The sequence below is a fragment of the Equus asinus genome, chromosome 3 (assembly GCF_041296235.1).
Source record: "Equus asinus isolate D_3611 breed Donkey chromosome 3, EquAss-T2T_v2, whole genome shotgun sequence".
Taxonomy (NCBI): domain Eukaryota; kingdom Metazoa; phylum Chordata; class Mammalia; order Perissodactyla; family Equidae; genus Equus; species Equus asinus.
In genome coordinates, this window is record NC_091792.1 from 106224103 (window position 1) to 106245449 (window position 21347).

Sequence of the window (21347 nt, forward strand, 5' to 3'; positions counted from 1 at the left end):
ACTATGCAATCCTATCTCCCAAGTCTTCATCTAAGAAACAAATCTGAAATATCTTAAAATTCTCTCTGAAAGAGAGTACCTAAATAATGTGCACAAACACATTTTCTACTTTATCACTTAATGTGAAATTCTGTATATTATGCTGCCAATACCACTGGGGGAGATTAGCTATTAAGGAAATAGGATCTCATTGCAGTAAAAAGAATCAAAATCCACGACTAATTCTGGAAAATCCTACAATACTAATAAATAAAAATGACTGAAAATGAAAAATGGTACATGTTTTGGGTCAAAATTTGATAAAGGTATTAAAAATGAATAGTAAATAAGAATGAGGAAGTCTTACTTCAGTGTTCTATGCAGGAGCCAGCTTTCATGCTTAGAGTGAAGCTTCTCTAAATATTCAAGAGGAATATCTTGTTCTTCATTTCTTCCCCGTAAATATATTCTATTCAAGCATTTCTAAAAGCAAGCAATAAGAAAAAGGGAGAGAGAGGGGAGGCAAGGAACAATTATTCTTGTCTGCTGCTATTACATTTTTCTTCTCTACTGTCTCTTTAGTGATGCTAGCCAAAATCTCTATTCCCTCCAGAAAGCTGATCTAGATCATTTTTCCCTCCTTGTGCTTTTCAGCCATTTGGTGGCTCTACACCAAGCAGTACTTTCAAAAATAAGACAAAATAAATCTATAAACTTTTAGCATCCATACTTGAAATATACTGTATAAAATAAGTTTGGCAAAAAGAAACAGTTCAGCATACAAACTGTGCTTCAAAGTCTATTATAAATCCTCTCTTTTCAAATAATTAAACGATCTTCTAATCAAAAACTATCATAAACAGGGGCCTGCCCTGCGGCCGAGTGGTTAAGTTTGCGTGCTGTGCTTTGCGGCCCAAGGTTTTGCTGGGTCAGATCCTGGGTGTGGACATAGCACCGCTCATCAAGCCATGTTGAGGTAGTACATAGCACATAGCACAACCAGAAGGACCTACAACTAGAATATACAACTATGTACTGAGGGGCTTTGGGGAGAAGGAAAAAGAAAAAGATTGGCAACAGATGTTAGCTCAGGTGCCAATCTTTAAAAAGAAAAAAAACGTAAATAATACTGATGAAATAAAGTTTTGTGTCAGACTTTAAGATATTGACTATGAACGTTTCTGGCAGAATGAAATTATTAGTATTCTTTTTGTTCTTTCTTCTATATTTACATTTACCATTTTTGTAAGTAAAATCAAAAAATTCTTTTCAAAAATAAAAGTAGATTTCAAAATTATTTTTCTTAAATTCTGGTTTACTTGATATTAGAAGAGGAACAAAATCATCAATTGGAATCAGAAACCTAGCTTCTTTGAAAATTCAGCAATAGTAACACAGTATTCTTTCAGGCTAGAAGTCATGACATGTACATTCATCATGACTTAGGAAGAAATAGGAATACAAAACAGAGAAAAATGAGAATGCAAACACCAAACCCAGAAATTTAATAAATGTAAGTAAAGTCTTATTTAGGTTAGTTTTATGAAAAGCATCTACTTGGTCTTCTTGGATTCATTACATAATTTCCTATGCAAACAAGAACAGCTATGCTACAACCTATCATGAAAGACACATTTTTAAGTTAGCTCCCTTAACTAAAAATGGCAAGGGTCTTCCAAGTCTCTTCTCAATTATAGCTGCTACTATAGCTGCTACTAGCCACCCATTTCAAGCCACAAACAACCAGAAGATTTCTTGAAGTGGCCCTCCATCAACTTTGCCATTAATGTAAACATTTACTGAGCTCCTAATATGTATCCAGACCCTGTCCTAGGCACTGGAAATTCAATAGTAATTAAAATACCCAAAGTCCCACCTCATGAAGCCTATATTCTAGGAGTTGTTTGAGCAAGTTCCTTAATCTAGCTGTGACAGATAAAAGATGCTACGAGAGTTAGGAAGAATAATGAAGAACAGAACTGAGGAAGAACAGAGAATGGCCTAAAAGAACAACTTGCCGAATGTGGGCTTCTAGTCTGCTGAGAAAATAGAAAGCTTCAATCTACACAGTTATGAGTTTCTAATTTGGAGGTGGGGAGCTAGAGGGTGGGGAGTAGAATTAAACTAAATTGCCTTCTCTGCATACCATTGAAAGGATTTCTAAATAATGCTTTACATTTTCAATGGAGCAAACTAATTTTTATTAAGTCTCACCTCTGGAGTGGCTCGAAGATAAATGATTCCATCCAGTTCAAGGCTTTGGCCCATCTGTTTATTCATCCAGTCATGCCAGTCTTGATAAATTGTCCACTCTGTTTCATTCATGCAGTCAGATTCATACAAATTAGATGCAAAAATATACCTGAAAGAGAGTCTATATCAACACATAAATCCTTCCCAAAAAGCACAAAGAAACAGAAAAGAGAAAATAGATCTACTAAACGGACATGGAACATTCTCCTAAAACCCATGGCTGATAATGCCTTGGACAAGAGAAAAAAACAACAGCGTAACTCCAACTATAGGAAATATGTTCTTGGCCAGCAGTTCTCAAAAATGTGGTGGGAGGACCCCTGGTAGTCCCTAAGAGCCTTCCAGGGCTTCTGTAAGCGGCCAGATTATATACTGTACTTGAACCAAAAGAACGTATTACAACAGATGGAACATAGAAGCATAAATGAGAATCCAGTTGTCTTCTATTAAGTCAGACATTAAAGAGACTTGCAAAAATGTAAAATAATGCTACTTTTATCATTGTTTTGTTTTGAAAAATATAATTTTTTCAAGTATGTTATTTATGTTAATATGTAATGAGTTTATTATTAATTTTAAATAAATTAATAATTTTTATATTTCTCAATCTTAATTTCTAATAACATAAATATCAAAAAGACACAAAGCTCTTTGGGATCCTCAATAATTATTAAGAAAGGAAAAGAATCCTAAGACCAAAAGTTTGAGAACTTCTATTCTGAGCAAACTCTAGAGGTTAAAAGAACCCTTGCGTAAGCAAGGTCATTCTAAGGTCCCCTTAGAGATTTTCGATCTCCTTGTTCCAGGAGCAAGCGTAGAATGTAAATCTGGATTTAACCATAACAGATGAGAACTTTAAGATGGTTGGAGGAAAAACAGCTTCTCTGAATATGTGAATGAGAAGGCCACCATATTCCCTACAATTTCCATGGAAGCTAGCAATTATAAATGCCAGAACTTCCCTAATGCTGTTAGTACGAAACTGCTGAGGGTATTAAATTATTAAATGTTGGGGTCAGCCCCGTGGCCAAGTGGTTAAGTTCCAGCACTCTGCTGTGGCGGCCCAGGGCTTCGCAGGTTCAGATGCTGGGCGTGGACATGGCACCGCTCATCAGGCCACGCTGAGGCGGCGTCCCGCATGCCACAACTAGAAGGACCCACAACTAAAATATTCAATTACCTACTGGGGGGATTTGGGGAGAAAAAGCACAAAGAAAAGAAAAAGAAAAAAGATTGGCAACAGTTGTTAGCTCAGGTGCCAATCTTAAAAAAAAAAAATATTAAATGTCATTTTCCATCTCAAATCCCCAACTCAGCCTCTCTTATTACTTTGATTCCCAGGAAACAGGAAAAATAAGTCCCGTTCTAAGCCAAGATTCCAAATTGACAAGCACAAATCATTTATATATACCTGTCACTATACACAGATCGCTCAAAAAATAATACAGGTTTCTCCGCATTTTTGAGCTTGCCATTGAGAGAGGCAAACTGAGCTCGTATTCGACTGAGGCAGGCATATAACTGGAAGGTAAAAGACCATCGTTCGGGTTTCTCATACATCATCTGCAGAACATTCCCGCCAGTTTTCTCAACTGTTGTCAATTCCTATTTTGAATTTGAAAAGAGAAACAAAAAGCAAAGTTAATGGTCAACAGAGCTATGTTAATCTTTTAAAAAGGTCAAAAAGAGAAGTTGGATAAATAAATGCATCATAATCAGCAAAACCAAGATGATTAAGTCCTCTTCCTCCTGCTCTTTCTCACTTTCTTTTCCAGGTTGCCTGAAGTCTGGAAGAATTTGAAAAGCTGGCTTAACCACAGGATTCCTTAGATCTTTTCCACAAGAAGTCACAAACTAACAGCCTATAGCAGAAATTATTTGTTTGGCTCAAATGAGACTTTTCAAAAATTTGCATTAGTTGTTAATATTTAAAAGCTAAATAATTTCACATTTAATATATCTGAATTTATGTCTTCTTTTTAAAAATGGGAAAACCAAGCAATATTGTGTCTGTCATTTGCTCTTGGTAAAAATCAGCTAAAGTGAAGTCACACATGCTTCCATTAGAGGGGACACATGCTCTCCAGTCTATCAGCCCCTGCCATTCCCTGTTGAGTCTCACGGCAGCTCTGATTTATTTCTTTAGCTGCCTGGCCCGTTATAGGTATTTAAATTTGTGACTTCAATCTCCTAACACAGAATAGATCCTCCCCAAAGTTTTGTGATTTAATAATCATATTGTTAGAACCAATACTTTCAGTGTTGAGAGGAAAAAATATATAAAATAAAAACTCAAATAAAACCTCCGTAATGTTACATCAGAACTGGAAATAGCATCCAGAACTCATGAATTATTTTTATTAACATAAAATATAGTTTTCCTAGTCCTGTCCACCAAAAGGCCTATAAACAAATGCCACCCGGATTATATCTCTAAACACCATTTCTCACTGAAAGGAATTAGGATCACATAGCTGATTCCACGTCTGGGAAAGGAAATGTACGAGGCCAGCTTGATACACTTTGTTCCACGAAACAAGGAAACTATCAAAGACTAAGGAGGTTGTGCCACAGGCAAGAGAGCCAACATGAAGGAGCTTCCACTGGTCAAAAGACAGGACACTTTGAACATCCAAAAGAAATGATAAATGGAAGGCAAAAATCCATAACTTCATAATACTAAAGGAAACTGGAAAACAAAAAACCAAACTGTCCAGTCATCTTTACAGGTTGCTAGGGCACCAATTAATTATTCCAGAAATTAGTAGATAAAGAGAAAAAAATATCAAACATCTTATTTTAGCCCTTTCTGTACAAATGTTCTTTCAGGTTAATGAAATAGTAGACGAAGAAGAGGTCTTCTTTCCCAAAGAATCCTAGCTAATAAATTCAGAAGGCTTTTTAAAGTGTTTTTTTTTAAGATTTTATATATCTACTTATTTATCCTTGTTCTCCCCAAAGCCCCCCAGTACATAGTTGTATATTTTAGCTGTAGGTCCTTCTAGTTGTGGCATGTGGGACACTGCCTCAGCATGGCTTGACGAGCAGTGTTAGGTCCAAGCCCAGGATTGGAACTGGCGATACCCTGGGCCACTGAAGCAGAGTGCGTGAACTTAACCACTTGGCCACGGGGCTGACCCTAAATTCAGAATTCTTTTGAATTAGCATATCACCTTTTGCAACACCTAACGATATACTGGATTAGGGCAACAATTAGCAATAGATGCTAAAACATTAAAGCAAAGCTGATAGGGAATTTTGTAACATATGAATTAGGCTGACAAAACCTGAACAGACTGATTTTAACATCACAAAAGACATCCTCCTGATGGAATGTGAAAGAAAATACATATTACCACCTAAGAAGTCTGGCCAAAAAAGAATTGAAACTAAATCTAATCAAGGAAACCTCTAGAGATCTAACCGCAAAATTATAGGAAATACAGAGAATTGAGAAACCTGTTGAATTATAGCACTCAGCACTCAGCCAAAACCAGAATAAGGGAAATTGTACAAGGACAAATGACCTGGTTTCTTCGACTAATAAACTGCAAAGAAAAAAGAGGAAGGGTAACCAATAGATTAAAATTTAAAAGACATATAAACCAAATGTAATATGCAAATCTTGTCTGACTCTTGATAACAACAAACTGCAGAAAAATTATAAGACAATAGGGAAATATGAACATAGACTGAACGTGATGACATAAAAGAATTACTAATCTTTTAGATCAATTTTTTAAAAAAAATCTTTACTTCTAGAGTTCTTTTACTGAGTCTTTAATTTCTAGATAAAGAAATATGTTATCAAGAACAGAGGTTCTCAAGGTGTGGTAGGGGAACCCCTGAGGAGTCCCTGAGATCCTTTCAGGGAGTCCACAAGAAAAAAACTATTTTCATAATAAATGTACCATTTTCCATTCTCATTCTCTCATGAATGTACAGTAGCTTTCCAGAGGCTAAATGACATGTGATACTGCAACAGTTCGAATGTAGAAGTGGTTATGAGAATTCAGCTTTTGCTATTAGTCAGATATTAAAGAGATTTGCAAAATGTAAAACAATGCCACTTTTCTCCTACGTTTTTCTGTTTTGGAAAATAGTTATTTTTCACAAAAATATTTTATGTTAACATATAATTTATTTTTGTGATTTATTAACATGTGATTTATTATTGTGATTTTTCAAATGAATTAACTGATAATTTTTTTCTTGTTTTTTAAAGATTGGCACCTGAGCTAACAACTGTTGCCAATCTTTTTTATTTTTCCTGCTTTTTTTATTCCCCAGATCCCCCCAGTATATAGTTGTATATTTTAGTTGTGGGTCCTTCTAGTTGTGGCATGTGGAACGTCGCCTCAGCATGGCCTGATGAGCGGTGTCATGTCCATGCCCAGGATCCAAAACGGCAAAACCCGGGGCCACCAAAGTGGAGCACAAGGACTTAACCACTCGGCCACGGGGTCGGCCCCTGATAAGTTTTTAAAGTGTTTCAAGTTAAACTTCTAATATAGTAAATATTGATAGATCTAACCTACATTAAAGCTCTTTGGTTCCTCAATAATCATAGACAATAACATGTATACTTAGTTAACTAAAGTAACAGTAACTTTTAAATAATGCTATGGCTTAAAATAATTAAGAACTCATAGGATTAAGCTATTCAATAAGTAGTTTACCTCCTAAAAACTTCACATATATACTACTTGCTTTAAATATCTTTATTAAATAAATGACAATAGAGTTACTTATTCTGATGAGTGTAAATAATTAGTTTAGAAAAATACCCAATTAAATCTCTAATTTAAAGCATCATAAAAATGGAACTTAATATAATCAGTGAATCTGAAAAATACATATTAGGGTTATTTCAAACTATAGTGCTCTCTAGAGAAACTAAAACTGAGCCAACTTCTTGACAAGTGATTGAAATGGTGAATTTATATAAACCATTTTCCCTGGGAATGATAAAAAAGGTAAATGCAGATTGGAAAGGTCCAGATACAGTTAACTAAAATGAACAAGAGGTTGACACGACTAGCTATAATTAGAAAAGAGTTGGACCAAGAGCCTGAAAAATATGTATGTATAGACTTGTTCACCAATTCCACAAGTACTAGTATGAGGATCAAATAAAGGTAGAAAAAGGAAGCTTTAGATCAAAATCTTAAGATGTGATTTTGTTCCATAATCAATGAACATTCATAGCTTAAACAGGTTCTCAAAAATGTTAAATAAATTCATGTTGATAAATGTAAATGTACTCTTGGTATAACCCTAAACTTCTGAGGAAAGGCAACCACACATTTCCACTTAATACTCTGTGATAACTGCAGATCAAATACTACATAGAATTAGTCATGATCTGACCCAACAGATAAAATTCTTACATTGCAAATTGTTAGCTCAAAAATTCTTCTGAACTACATTCTCCTACCTCTGGAAACAGTGGAATTATTTCTTGCTCTTACAAAATATCACAAAAATTTACTACTACATGTGTCACTGCTTTGTCCAGATTTCTAGCCTAGCACCTACTGGACAAAACACAATATGTTTATGTAATTAAATAGGCAAGGTCATCTTAGGTCTCTTCCAGTTATTCTTTTCACACTTAAAAACTTCTAAGGGGGCTGGTCCTGTGGCTGAGTGGTTAAAGTTCCATGCGCTCCACGTCAGCACTGGCACTGGTGGCCCAGTGTCACAGGTTCAGATCCTGGGTGCAGACCTACTCTACTCATCAGCCATGCTGTGGAGGCATCCCACATACAAAATAGAGGAAGACTGGCATGGACGTTAGCTCAGGGCCAGTCTTCCTCAAGCAAAAAAAGAGGAAGACTGGCAATGGATGTTAGCTCAGGACAAATCTTCGTGACCAAAAAAAAGAAAAAACAAAAAAACTCCTGAGATACCTAGGTAGTATATACATGACAACCACAGCCCTCATTAAAATATTCAATATATCCAATTTCTTGTTATTAGATTTTTATATAGTCTGATTCAAGTAGTTTATGTTAGGGGCTATTTGATTTAATAAATGGAGTTCTTTAAAGAGGCTTGGAATACTAAATGCATCTCTAACTTGTAAAATATATTGGAAATAATTTTGAGCACCTGAGGCCTATCCATTGCCACTTTACTACTATAGGCCAAAGTGAGCAAATCTTACCATTCCAGGCTTTCCAAATCAAAAATAAGGGGGTGAACAGAAAGAAGCCACTGAATTTTCTTCCCTTGTGTGACACTATTTTCTTTCTTTCTTTCTACATTAAAATTGATGGCACAGTGATAGAATATATTAGAATACTTTTGATATTAGAGTTGTCAGATTAAGAAAGAAAAAACAAAACCCAGGACTCCCAGTGAAATCTGAATTTCAGATAAATAACAAATAATTTTTTAGTATAAGTATGTCCCTAACACTGCACGTACTTTAACTGGCAACCCTACTTAATACACAACACTTTATCTTATTACAGTCTTTCTAATACAAGGCACTCTCATTTTCATTTTTTTAATTTAATTCTCCCATGAGCTTGATTTATCCTATTACCATTCCCATTTTACTAATAAGAAAAACAAAGTTTAGAAAACTTGAGGTGTTTTCTAAGATTACATGGCTAACTAGTAGAATTAGAGCCTATAAATACTCAGATTATATAGTAAAATTTTATTGCAACAGCATATAATGTAACTGAATTTCACCTACATTCCTATAATTAGACATAGCTTCCCATTTTAAACAGTTAAGCCCCATTAGGAAGGAAAATAAAACTATTTCCAATTTTATCTATAAGGAAGAGGATATATCCCCACAGACCTTGGGATAGGTCAGTCACTCTCACTTCCTAATACACCCTCACTCTCTCAATTCCAGTGACCCACCAGTAACCCCTAAAAGGACCTACACATGCCCAATCAAACCTATAAACCTAATACCTCCATTTACAGGAACACATATCTTATTATTCTAAGTTCACCTGCAATTGCTTAAGCAAAGAAGAGCTCTCTTTTATTCACAGTCCAGAGAAGCAGAAGGTAAAACATCCTAGGAGATGAGTCCTCCCTTTATGGACTAGGAATGGTCTGTTAGAAAACCCAGGCTGAGGTCTGCCCTAAAACTGACTGTTTTGAACATTATTGATTTTACAAGAAAAAGACAGTTTATCCACCACTTGCATTGTAGGGTCCAAGATTTATCTTTACAGGCAACATATAATAATAAAAGGGACATTCTACCAAGAAGACATAACACATTAATATATATACACCTATCACAGGAGCACCGAAGTATATAAAGCAACTATTAACAGACCTGAAGGGAGACTGACAGCAACACAATAATAGCAGGGGACCAAGACACCCCACTTACATCAACGGATAGATCATCCAGACAGAAATCAACAAGGAAACAGTGGCCTAAATGAAACACCACATCAAATGGAACTAATAGATATATAAAGAATATTCCATCCAAAAACATCAGAATACACATTCTTCTCAAGTGCACATGCAACATTCTCAAAGACAGACCATACGTTGGGGAACAAAGCAAGCCTCAATAAATTTAAAAAGACTGAAATTATATCAAACATCTTTTCCAACAACAACAGTATGAAACTAGAAACCAACTACAACAAAAAAGCTAGAAATGTCACAAATATATGGAGACTAAACAACATGTTACTGAACAATCATTGGATCAATGAAGAAATCAAAGGAGAAATCAAAAAACACCTGGAGACAAATGAAAATGAAAACACAACATACCAAAAGTTATGAGATACAGCAAAAGCAGTACTAAGATGGAAACTTACAGCAATACAGGGCTATCTCAACAAACAAGAAAAATCTCATATAAACAATCTTACACTATACCTAAAAGAAGTAGAAAAAGAACAAAGCCCAAAGTCAGTAGAGGGAAGAAAACAAAAATCAGACCAGAAATAAACGAAAGTGAGATTTAAAAAAACAATAGAAAGGATCAATGAAACTAAGAACTGGTTCTTTGAGAAGATAAATTTGACAAACTCTTTGCCAGGCTTACTACGAAAAAAAGAAGATTAAAATGAATAAAATCAGAAATGAAATATAAAAATTATAATGGACAGCATAGAAATACAACAGATTATGAAAGAATACTATGAAAAGCTATACACCAACAAACTGGATAATTGAGAAGAAATGGATAAATTCTTAGAATCATACAATCTCCAAAAACTGAATCAAGAAGAAATAAGAGAATCTAATTAGACCAATTACAAGTAAAGAGATTGAAACAGTAATCAAAAACCTCCCAAAAAATAAAAGTCCAGGACCAGGCGGCTTCTCTGGTGAATTCTACCAAACATTTAAAGATTTAATTTTACCTAATACCTATCCTTCAAAAAACTATTCTGAAAACTTGAAGAGGATAGGATGCTTCCTAACTCATTTTATGAGGCCAACATCATCCTGATACCAAAAACCAGACAAGGACAACACAAAAAAGGAAAATTACAAGCCGATAATGCCAATGAGCATAGATGCAAAAATCTTCAACAAAATATTAGCAGATCGAACACAACAATACATTAAGAGGATCATATACCACAATCAAGTGGGATTTATTCCAGGGATGCAGGGATGGTTCAACATCTGCAAATCAATCAGTGTGATACACCACATCAACAAAAATAAGAATAAAAATCACACGATCATCTTAATAGACACAGAGAAAACATTTGACAAGATCCAACATCCATTTATGATAAAAACTCTCGATAAAATGGGTATAGAGGGAAAGTACCTCAACATAATAAAGGCCACATATGACAAACCCACAGCCAATATTCAGACTTAACAGTGAAAGACTGAAAGCTATTCCTCTGAGAAAAGTAACAAGATAAGGATGCTTACTCTCACCACTCTTATTCAACATAGTACTGGAAATCTTAGCCAGAGCAATTAGGCAAGAAAAAGAAATAAAAGGGATCCAAACTGGAAAGAAGGAAGTAAAACTGTCACTATTTGTGGATAACATGGTTCTATATATAGAAAGTATCCACAAAACGACTATTATAAATAACGAATACAGTACAGTTGTAGGGTACAAAATCAACAAACAAAAATCAGTTGCAGGGCCGGCCAAGTAGTTAAGTTTGCACAGTCCACTTCAGCGGCCCAGGGTTTTGTCAGTTTGGATCCTGGGTGTGGACCTAGCACTGCTCATTAAGTCATGCTGAGACAGTGTCCCACATAGCAGAGCCAGAATGACCTACAACTAGAATATACAACTATGTGTACTTAGGGCTTTGGGGACAAGAAGGAAAAAAAAAGAAGATTAGCAACAGATGTCAGCTCAGATGCCAATGTTTAAAAAAAAATTTTTTTAATCAGTTGCATTTCTATATACTAATAACAAACTAGCAGATAGAGAAGTCAAGAATACAATTCCATTTACAATCACACAAAAAGAATATCAAGGAATAAACTGAACCAAGGAGGCAAAAGACTGATACACTCAAAACCATAAGACATCATTGAAAGAAATCAAAGAAGACATAAAGAAATGGAAAGATATGCTAGGCTCATGGATTGGAAGAATAAACATAGTTAAAATGTCCATATTACCAAACGCAATCTACAGATTCAATGCAGTCCCAATCAGAATCCCAATGACATTCTTCATGGAAACAGAACAAAGAATCCTAAAACGTATATGGAACAAATGACCTTGAATAGCCAAAGCAATCCTGAGGAAAAAGAACAAAGTTGGAGATATCACAATCTCTGAATTCAAAATATACTACAAAGCTATAGTAATCCAAACAGCACGGTACTAGCAGAAAAACAGACACACAGACTGATGGAACAGAACAGTATGCCATCCACTAAATATCATATTGTACTGTTCTCTGAGAAATAAAATTTCATTATTTTGAACCACAGAGATTTAAGGGTTTATCATGGCAGCAAGTGCTACCTTAAATCTACTCGAGACATTTAATAAAATCTATCAGAAGTGACCTTGCTTCACTTGAAAAACACTTATGAACAACGTGCTATGCACCGTGAAAAGTACTGAGATAACAAAATAGGTTACATACGTAAAACTAAATGGTCTTGTAACATAGATAGTGAGAAGAAATTTGAAGACTTTTCTGAAGAACCTTCATGAACAGTATGCAAGGTGAAATAAGCTAGTCACAAAAGAACAAATACTGTACGATTATATGAGGTATCTAATGTAGCCAGATTCACAGATACAGAGAGTAGAATGGTGCTTACCAGGGGCTGGGAGAAGTGGGCAAAGAACAGTTCTTTAATGAATATAGAGTTTCAGTTCTGCAAGATGAAAAGGTTCTAGATATCTGTTTCACAACAATGTAAATACACTTAACACTACTGAACTGTACATTTAAAAATGGTTAAGATGGTAAAACTTAATGTGTTTTTTTTACCACGCACAAATTAATCACACAAAAAAAGACCACACATCTCCTTTTATTTGGATTTCCCAATAAACATAATCCCCCTTGTCCAAAGCAATTCCAAAGTCTACTATGTGAAAATAGTTTAGAGGCCCAATACTGATTCATCATCTTATTATAAAAATAATAACCAGCTAGTTGTTCTAAAAATACAAATCCTTAAATTAAAACTAAATCAAAAGTTTGCCATAGAATTTTACGGCTTTGAAGATGTTAGTTTTTGTCTCTTAGTTTAACATTATACTAAATTAGAAAATTAACAGTAAGCCAGGATATCATTTTGTAGTTCTTCAGGATAGCCTAAGCCCATAAAAAATGTTTTCTTTTGATCCCTTGCATGAAATTTTTGAGACTACAAATTGCTGGGGTTTTTTATGCAATTATGAGTGTTAAGAATAAAATACATATTAGAAATTTATCCAAAAAATACTGTCCATCATCTTTAACAAAGTGAGTGTAATTTTATCAGTTTCTCCCCTCTGAAAAGTATCCAAATAAAAAATGTGAATGCCTCAGGGTCAAACTACATTAAGTAAAAATTGATAGGTCATCTCTAGAAAGCAGTTTAGCTATATTTATTTTTAAAAATCTGTATCCTTGGGCCCACTTAACTTCATTTTTGGAAATTTACCTTAAAGAAATAATCTAAAATACAGATTTAACCACAAAGATATTTGTCACTGTGCAAATAAGCAAATAGGCTATCATTCCACTATTACTAGGCATTTATATTAAGTGAATAATGGTACATGCACACAATAAATTGGGCTGCCTTTAGAAATTGTTTAAATTTTTAATGACATTTTGAATTACCTTTGACATAAACATTATGTGGAGGGAAGCAAAGTAAAAAATTGCATACTGTTGTGCCAAGTAAGATATACAGTTTTCTCTGGTTGATAAGGTTACAAGTATTTTATTTACCTCCTTTAGTAATCTATGATATTTTCCTAACTTCAAAGAGTGAACACATATTACTTCATAACATTTTTAAAAATTATGTATCCCTTCCTGCCAAAATTGTATAAAGTAAATTATTATTTCAACTATATAAAAGATACACACAGGGTCGTGGGCTTATGGATAATTTTTGTTTCTGTAATTCTGTAATTCACTTCATTATTTTACAGAAAGCACAGATTATTGCTAAGACAAGTGAAAACCAGAAATATCAAGTAGAGATACAAAATCATTTATCTTTTAATGATAGTCTAACCTTGTAAACATTGCAAAAGTTCTGAATTAAGTTCAATCAGAAAGGATCAGTCTACCAAAGAAGATAATTATAAAATAGCCAACGAAAGTCATCAGGTGATTTCAGAAGATAAGAGCAGTACCAGCAGAAGGACCTACAACTAGAATATACATCTATGCACTGGGAGGCTTAGGGGAAAAAGAAGAAGAAAAAAAGAAGATTGGCAATAGATGTTAACTCAGGTGCCAATCTTTAAAAAAGATTTTTTTAAATAAAAAACAAATAAAAGGGAAGTTTTCTAAAAAAATAAAAAAAAGATACGAGCAGAAGCACCAATTCCTAATTAATTTTTCAGAATGACCTATGAAAAATATGCTGTTGTTTCACAGACAAGTATATTTTATCCCGTCTTTCTCCCAGTTACTAATTTTTCAGTGGCTCCTTAGAGGTAAGAAGTGTTGGATAAAGTAAAATAGTACTTCACAATTAATAACAAATATCTCCTAAAAGAATTCAGCTCAATGAGAAAAACATGACAGAGCAGAAATGTCTCCCTAACAGTCTATATCTCAAAAATAAGCTAAAAGGAAGCAATCAAATCAAAGCTTTGGGCCTAAATAATAACATAAATCACCCAAAAAAAGCAATTATTTGAAATAAACCTTCAGTATAAAAATTGGTAATCGTCTGGGTGGTATGTTTTAAAGATAATCTTCCCATGGGTGGGGAAGGGACAGGAGACTACGTAATCTTTTTAGGTACTTTGCCTCATTATTTTGCTAAAGTTGGTGGCAGCCTATCAACAGTCAAGCAACGTTTCAGCCACTAGGTGGCAGGTAAAAAAAAAAAAACAGTTAAAAAACAAAACAAGCTACGCATGCAGGTGCAAATTAAGTTTCTGAGTAGGGGAGGAGATCAAAGGTACCAACAGCCCTGCTCTTCCAATTCTGCAGCAACTGTCAAGAAGCGTGATTAAGTGAATATCCAAAGTAGGACTGGCCTTGCTAGCACTAGGTCTAAAGACATTCTACTTCTCACTATTGACAGCATTCTAAGAAAGCTGAGATTTAGACACTGGGTGATTCACACTGTAACCCCAAGGGATACATCTGGGATAGGTCTGGGGAAGAAGGGCTCTAGGATGAAGGAAGAAAATCCCATATCTTGAGTTTAGGGGAGGTCCAAGAAAAAAAAATCCAAAGATACAGGGAACCCACCTACCCATCGCCATCCTCACACTCCACTCCTTATCCCAAAATACTATTACCACACTGTCTGAAACTCCATCTAGAAGCACAGAGGACTAACAACATAGTAGTCCTCAATACACACACAAAAATAAAGCTACCCTACCAGAATGTACACCAGAATGCAGTGAAGGTAATCAAACTACAACATCTTGGAGACATGACTGGATTACAGTAAACTGATGAAATCTGTTAATAGTAATAGTAGGGTCACTTCATGGTAGTTATAAAGACAGGTCAGTTTAGAATTTTGATTCTACTCACTCCCATCAGAATGGCTATAATTAACAAGACAAGAAACAAGTGTTGGAGAGGATGTGGAGAGAAGGGAACCCTCATACAATGCTGGTGGGAGTGCAAACTGGTATAGCCACTAAGGAAAACAGTATGGAGATGCGTCAAAAAATTAAGAACAGAACTACCACATGATCCAGCTATTTCACTGCTAGGTACTCATCCAAAGGACATGAAAACATGAATGCATAAAGATACATGCACCCATATGTTCATCGCAGCATTATTCACGATAGCCAAGACTTGGAAGCAACCAAGGTGCCCATCAAGGGACAAATGGACAAAGAAGATGTGGTATATGTACACAATGGGATACTATGCAGCCATAAGAAACAATGAAATCTGGCCATCTGCAACAACATGGATGGACCTTGAGGGTATTATGCTAAATGAAATATGTCAGAGGCAGAAAGTCAAATACCATATGATCTCACTCATAAGTAGAAGATAAAACCGAGAAACAAACACATAGAAACAGAGATTGGATTGGTGATCACCAGAGGGGAATGGGGGAGGCAGAAGGGCAAAAGGGATGATTAGGCACATGAGTGTGGTAATGGATTGTAAGTAGTCTTTGGGTGGTGAACATGTTGTAATCTACACAGAAATCGAATATATAACGATGTACACCTGAAATTTATACAATGTTATAAACCAATATTACTGCAATAAAAAAATTAATTTTAAATAAAAGAATTTTGACTCTAGTACATGAGAAGAAAATGCTCTAGTCCATAACCATGAGTACCAGATCCATGAAGCCAATAGTCTTAAAATGGAGACAGACACATCACAATGTGTCATAGTCTGATGACATCTGTCATTAAGATAACTAATTCCCTTGGGCTCTGATTCTAAGATTAAGAGAACTTCATTATAAATTGTCTTACCATGTATATCAATGCAATGTTTTCAACCTGTCCTCTCCAACATAACTAAACTCCCAACACTAACAGGGACACACTAGGGCAGTCATTTTTAACCAGGAGGCATCCTACATGTTTAAATTCCCAAGGGATCATTTGTTATTTTAAAAAGCATCCCAAATCCCTGAAATTGTTACGAATTCTTTCCACCGGGTGAGAATTATGGGCCTACATAGAAAAGGGAGTGACCTAATTCAGTGAATCTGATAGTTACATTTCTCCCTGCAAACTAATATTTTTGGCATTTTGGTTTTTATACATTGGTTTCTGTGCCCTTGGTTAATGTGAGGTATAGTGAGAAGCAGAGACATTTAATGTGCCAATAGATCAGTTACATACCTTTAATATGAATTAGAAGCTTATGATACTAAAACTAGAATGGACCTTAAACAGAGGTCACCTAATCCAATCTAGTCTAACATTCCCTCAATGAAAGAATCCCTTCTGTATTTCTGACACTGGTTTAATTTGCCTACTTTCCACGCAACACCTGAGAATCACTGCACTGATAGTTGACCCCAGAAATGACAGGGAAAAGAGGTATTTTTAGAACACAGGTGTCTCATTTCTAAAGGTAACCAAACTTCAGCAGGGCACTTCAGTGAAAGAGGCCGCAAGACATACTTTGGGAAGTAAAAATTCAGGGTAGAGGAAGATAGAACCCAAAGGAAAATGGGCAAAAGGGCCTGAATAGGGACTTCACAAAAGAAATCCAAATGGCATACATATAAAATAAAGGACCGCAATCTCATTAGCAATCAGGCAAATACAAGTTAAAAACATAACAGATATTACACTCAAGAGAATGACAAAAATTAGGAAGCTGGACAATACTAAATATTGGCAAAGATACGGACTAATAACAGCTTGAGCACACTGTGGGGAATGTAAACTGGTAAAATCACTTTGGAAAACAGGCATCACACACATAACCCACCACCGAGTAATTTACTCCTTATTCCTAGAGAAACTCTTGCATGTGTGCAACAGGATTCATGTTAATAACATGGCTATTTTTGGAGCAACTAAACTAGAAACCACTCAAAAATGGATCAAAGGTATAGAATGGACAAATAGTGATATATGAATACAACTGAATACTATACGTCAATGAAAATGAACAAGGAGTAGTTGCAAGTAACAGTATGGACAAATTTCATAAACTTATTAAGCAAAAGAAGCAAGACAAAAAAGAACGAGAGCAGTTTATTTCATTTATACAACACTTAAAAACAGACAAAACTAAGGGATATATTCACGTATGGTCAAATTATTTTCAGAGAGTAGGAAAACTATTATCACAAGAGTTATTTTATGTGAGTGATTATCCCTAGCAGAGTTATTACCCTAAGGAAGGAGATACTGTGACCTGAGAAGGACAAACAAGGATTTCTGGAATGATAGTAATGTTCTATTTCTTGACCTGGATGCTGGTTACAAACATATTAGCCTTCAAATTGTTCTTCAAACTACATAGGCTTCATATACTTTTCTATAGTTACATCATATGTCAAAAAAAAATGTTGAAAGAAAGAAGCAAATAAATTTACCCACTTTAAAATTCTACTTAAGGTTAACTCTGCCTTTCTGCAAAGACTAGACTGAAATGTCAGTTTCTTAAGAAAATGGAGTCCATATGGAAAGGAAGACCCTTCAAGATTTAGTCCTGGATTATTCTAAGGATTGGGTTGTTCTGAGCTGGGCCCCAGACCTAAAGTTAACTATGCTTGGCAAAAGGTAAGTGAGAAAATATTTTTTGTTATTCAAAACCATATATCCTCAAAGCCTATAGAATATCTTGCTAGTGATTCCTCCTTGTATACACGATTTACATTTTAAATACTCAATTATTCCCAGATTTCTCAAACCAACAGCTAAACTTTAAAAAACAGACTTTTTTTTTTAATCCTGTCTTCCTCAGCTCCAAGCAAGTTTTTAGCACACAGTTCCATTTTTGAAGATTTCTGCTATACTGCTTTCAATTTCAATTCTCATTATCCCGGAAATTAAAATCTTAGCAATCAGATCTCTCTCCTTCATACACATACAGTAAAAAATTTCGCTATAAAAAAATGAAATTTAGGGGCGAGCCCGGTAGCACAACAGTTAAGTTCGCATGTTCCACTTCAGCAGCCCGAGGTTTGCCGGTTTGGATCCCAGGTGCGGACATATGCACTGCTTGTCAAGCCATGCCATGGCAGGTGTCCCCCATATAAAGTAGAGGAAGATGGGCACAGATGTCAGCTCTGGGCCAGTCTTCCTCAGCAAAAAAGAGGAGGGTTGGTGGCAGATGTTAGCTCAGGGCTAATCTTCCTCAAAAAAATAAATAAATAAATGAGAGATACATGGTTCTCTCCAAGACAAAAGGCTTAAAGGTAAACTAATAAAAGTCAGTTATTGGGTAGTTTTTTTGTCTTTGTTTTTCAAGAAAACGTAAAAAGCCACTCAAGGAATTTAACTTACCATTAGATTTTTTTTTAACTTTCTAATTAATTTTTTAAAACTTTAAAAGTTCTAGTTAGGGGGCCGGCCCAGTGGTGTAGCACTTAAGTTTGCACATTCCACTTCAGTGGCCCAGAGTTCGCCAGTTCGGATCCCGCGTGCAGACCTATGCACCAATTGGCAAGCCACGCTGTGGCAGGCATCCCACATATAAAGCAAAGGAAGATGGGCATGGATGTTAGCTCAGGGCCAGTCTTCCTCAGCAAAAAAGAGGAAGATTGGCAGCAGATATTAGCTCAGAACTAACCTTCCTCAAAAAAAAGAAAAGTTCTAGTTAGATGCAATGAAGTATATAAATCTTACATGCACAGCTCAATGAATGTTTATATATATACACATCCATGTAACTACTGCCCAGATGAAGATATAGATTTAAAGCTAAATTTGGAAGTTTTATTGGAAAACAAAAAAAAAACCCAAGAGATTAAATATCACTGCTCCTATAAATCAAAAGATTTTCATTTTATTTAATTAAATTTTATTTTCATACCTCAAATTCATCTTGAGTACTTTGAACATTGCACCATCTGGTAACAGGCTCAGGAACCACTTCCCAATCCTCACAGACTTGTTTAAGAATATTCACAAAAGTTGACTTCCCTGCAGCTGTTATGAGAAGAAAAGTAAAACTGAGTAAAAGTTACTGGAAAAAAATGCCAAAATAGTCATTACCTTTACAAAGTTTGTAATAGCAAATAATACCCCAAAAAATCAATTTCCGAAACTTTCTCTTTAGATTTTTTTTTTCATGAAAACCAAAAGGGTCCCTGCCCACTTGTATTTAACACATTTGTTTCTTATTGTTTTTAGCTTACCAAAGCCATGAGACTTTCAAAGCCATGAGAAGAATTAAAAACCTGGTGACATTTTAGGCAAGGTGTTACGGCAGAAAAAAAATCCTACTCCTAGACTCACTTTCCTTAACCAAGAAATTAGGATAACTTTGTGAGAAGTGGTTAAGGCTATTCTCCCACTTAATTAGGTAGATGATCTTGGTCAAGTCACTGAACTTCTCTGAGCCTGTTTCCTCATAATGCAATGGAGATAATAAGAATACATTCCTCACGAAAACTGTTGTGATAAACAAACACTGTAGTGTTTTCCAGGCTCTTGCGTTTTCAAAATTTGCCTCTCTAGTGGCTCTATTCTCTCAGTTTACAAACAAGCTCAGATCTTTCCTATCTAAAACCAATTTAAAAATCACCAAATTAACTATAAAATATAAAGACGCATCCAATGCCTAGAGGTTTAGAATGGGAAAGATTACGATTATTATTATATGACACATTATCATATGGCACTATGACTGACAGAAATTATAAAAACATTTTTGCAAAACACTCCCTACAAGCAATAGCCATGTTTTCTCTGCTTCACTTTCATGGTTCTGTGTACTCTATCCAACCCTTAAAAAAAGTCATATGGGGACCAGCCCAGTGGCAGAGTGGTTAAGTTCGTGTGCTCCACTTCAGCAGCCTGGGGTTCGCAGGTTTGGATCCCAGGCATGGACCTAGCACGGCTGTGTCAGCCTCCCACATAACATAGAGGAAGATTGGCATAGATGTTAGCTCAGCAACAATCTTCCTCAAGCACAAAGAGGAAGATCGGCAACGGATATTAGCTCAGGGCCAATCCTCCTCACACACACACAAGTCGTATGTACTTTACTTCTCCCTAATCATTCATTAGTTTCTGGGATATGGGTCGGGGGGAGTAGGGGGTATAGTTCAGACGTAATCAGGACATATTATATCCACTATTTTAAAATTTCCCAGGAATACATTCCATTTAATATTAGGAACATCTTGACCCAGAATTTAACAGGGTGTAACAATACTCCTAATGACCACCACACCCTTCCTATCTGAAGTCACCAAATGTGGTCATACCAGACATCTCTTGTCAGCAGAATGTGTTTCCCTCTCTCTCTCGTCATATATATATATAAATACAAACACATACACACACATAGGTAAACACAGAAAAAAGCAACTTCAGTATGCTTACAAATGAAGCCTCCTCTTCCTTATAAATTAGATCCAAAGAGGGCAAGAAGAACTCACCTTTGACTTGAAGAACTATATTCAAACCTAGGACATTATATAGGGCAACAGAAGAGAAGAAAAAACTGGAAGAACTTTAAAGGATCACACATAGAACAACAACAAAAAAAAAACAGAGAGAGAGGTCAATAATAAGGTAACAGAGAGAACAGAGAACAGTTGAGAAGCAAGACATAAAAGTCATACCACCATGGGAGAAAAACTTTTAAGGATAAACCAGATGACCATTAGATTTAATCATGGGAAAAACACTGGTGATCACAGATTTTGTGTAGAGGGTAAGCACAGGGACTGTGAGGCATTTCGAAGAATAGCAAGTGGAAGCATATAAAATGATTACCAGACACTCACTGAGCCAGATGGAAGAAGAAAGGGAAAACATGATGTTCACAACGGGCACCCAAGAAACACTTTAA

The 21347-nt window shown here is 35.5% G+C and overlaps 1 protein-coding gene across 1 annotated transcript in view; it reads right to left on the reverse strand.

Annotated features, from left to right (window-relative positions):
- Positions 1 to 21347, reverse strand: part of DCK (deoxycytidine kinase) — a 29618-nt gene that overhangs the window by 5372 nt on the left and 2899 nt on the right. Inside the window, exons 2-5 of the mRNA XM_014847226.3 lie at positions 19359 to 19474; positions 3644 to 3837; positions 2194 to 2341; positions 347 to 462 (exon numbers count right to left, since the gene is read on the reverse strand). Of these exons, the coding sequence (XP_014702712.1) occupies positions 347 to 462; positions 2194 to 2341; positions 3644 to 3837; positions 19359 to 19474 (574 nt within the window). The remainder of the gene's footprint in view (positions 1 to 346; positions 463 to 2193; positions 2342 to 3643; positions 3838 to 19358; positions 19475 to 21347) is intronic.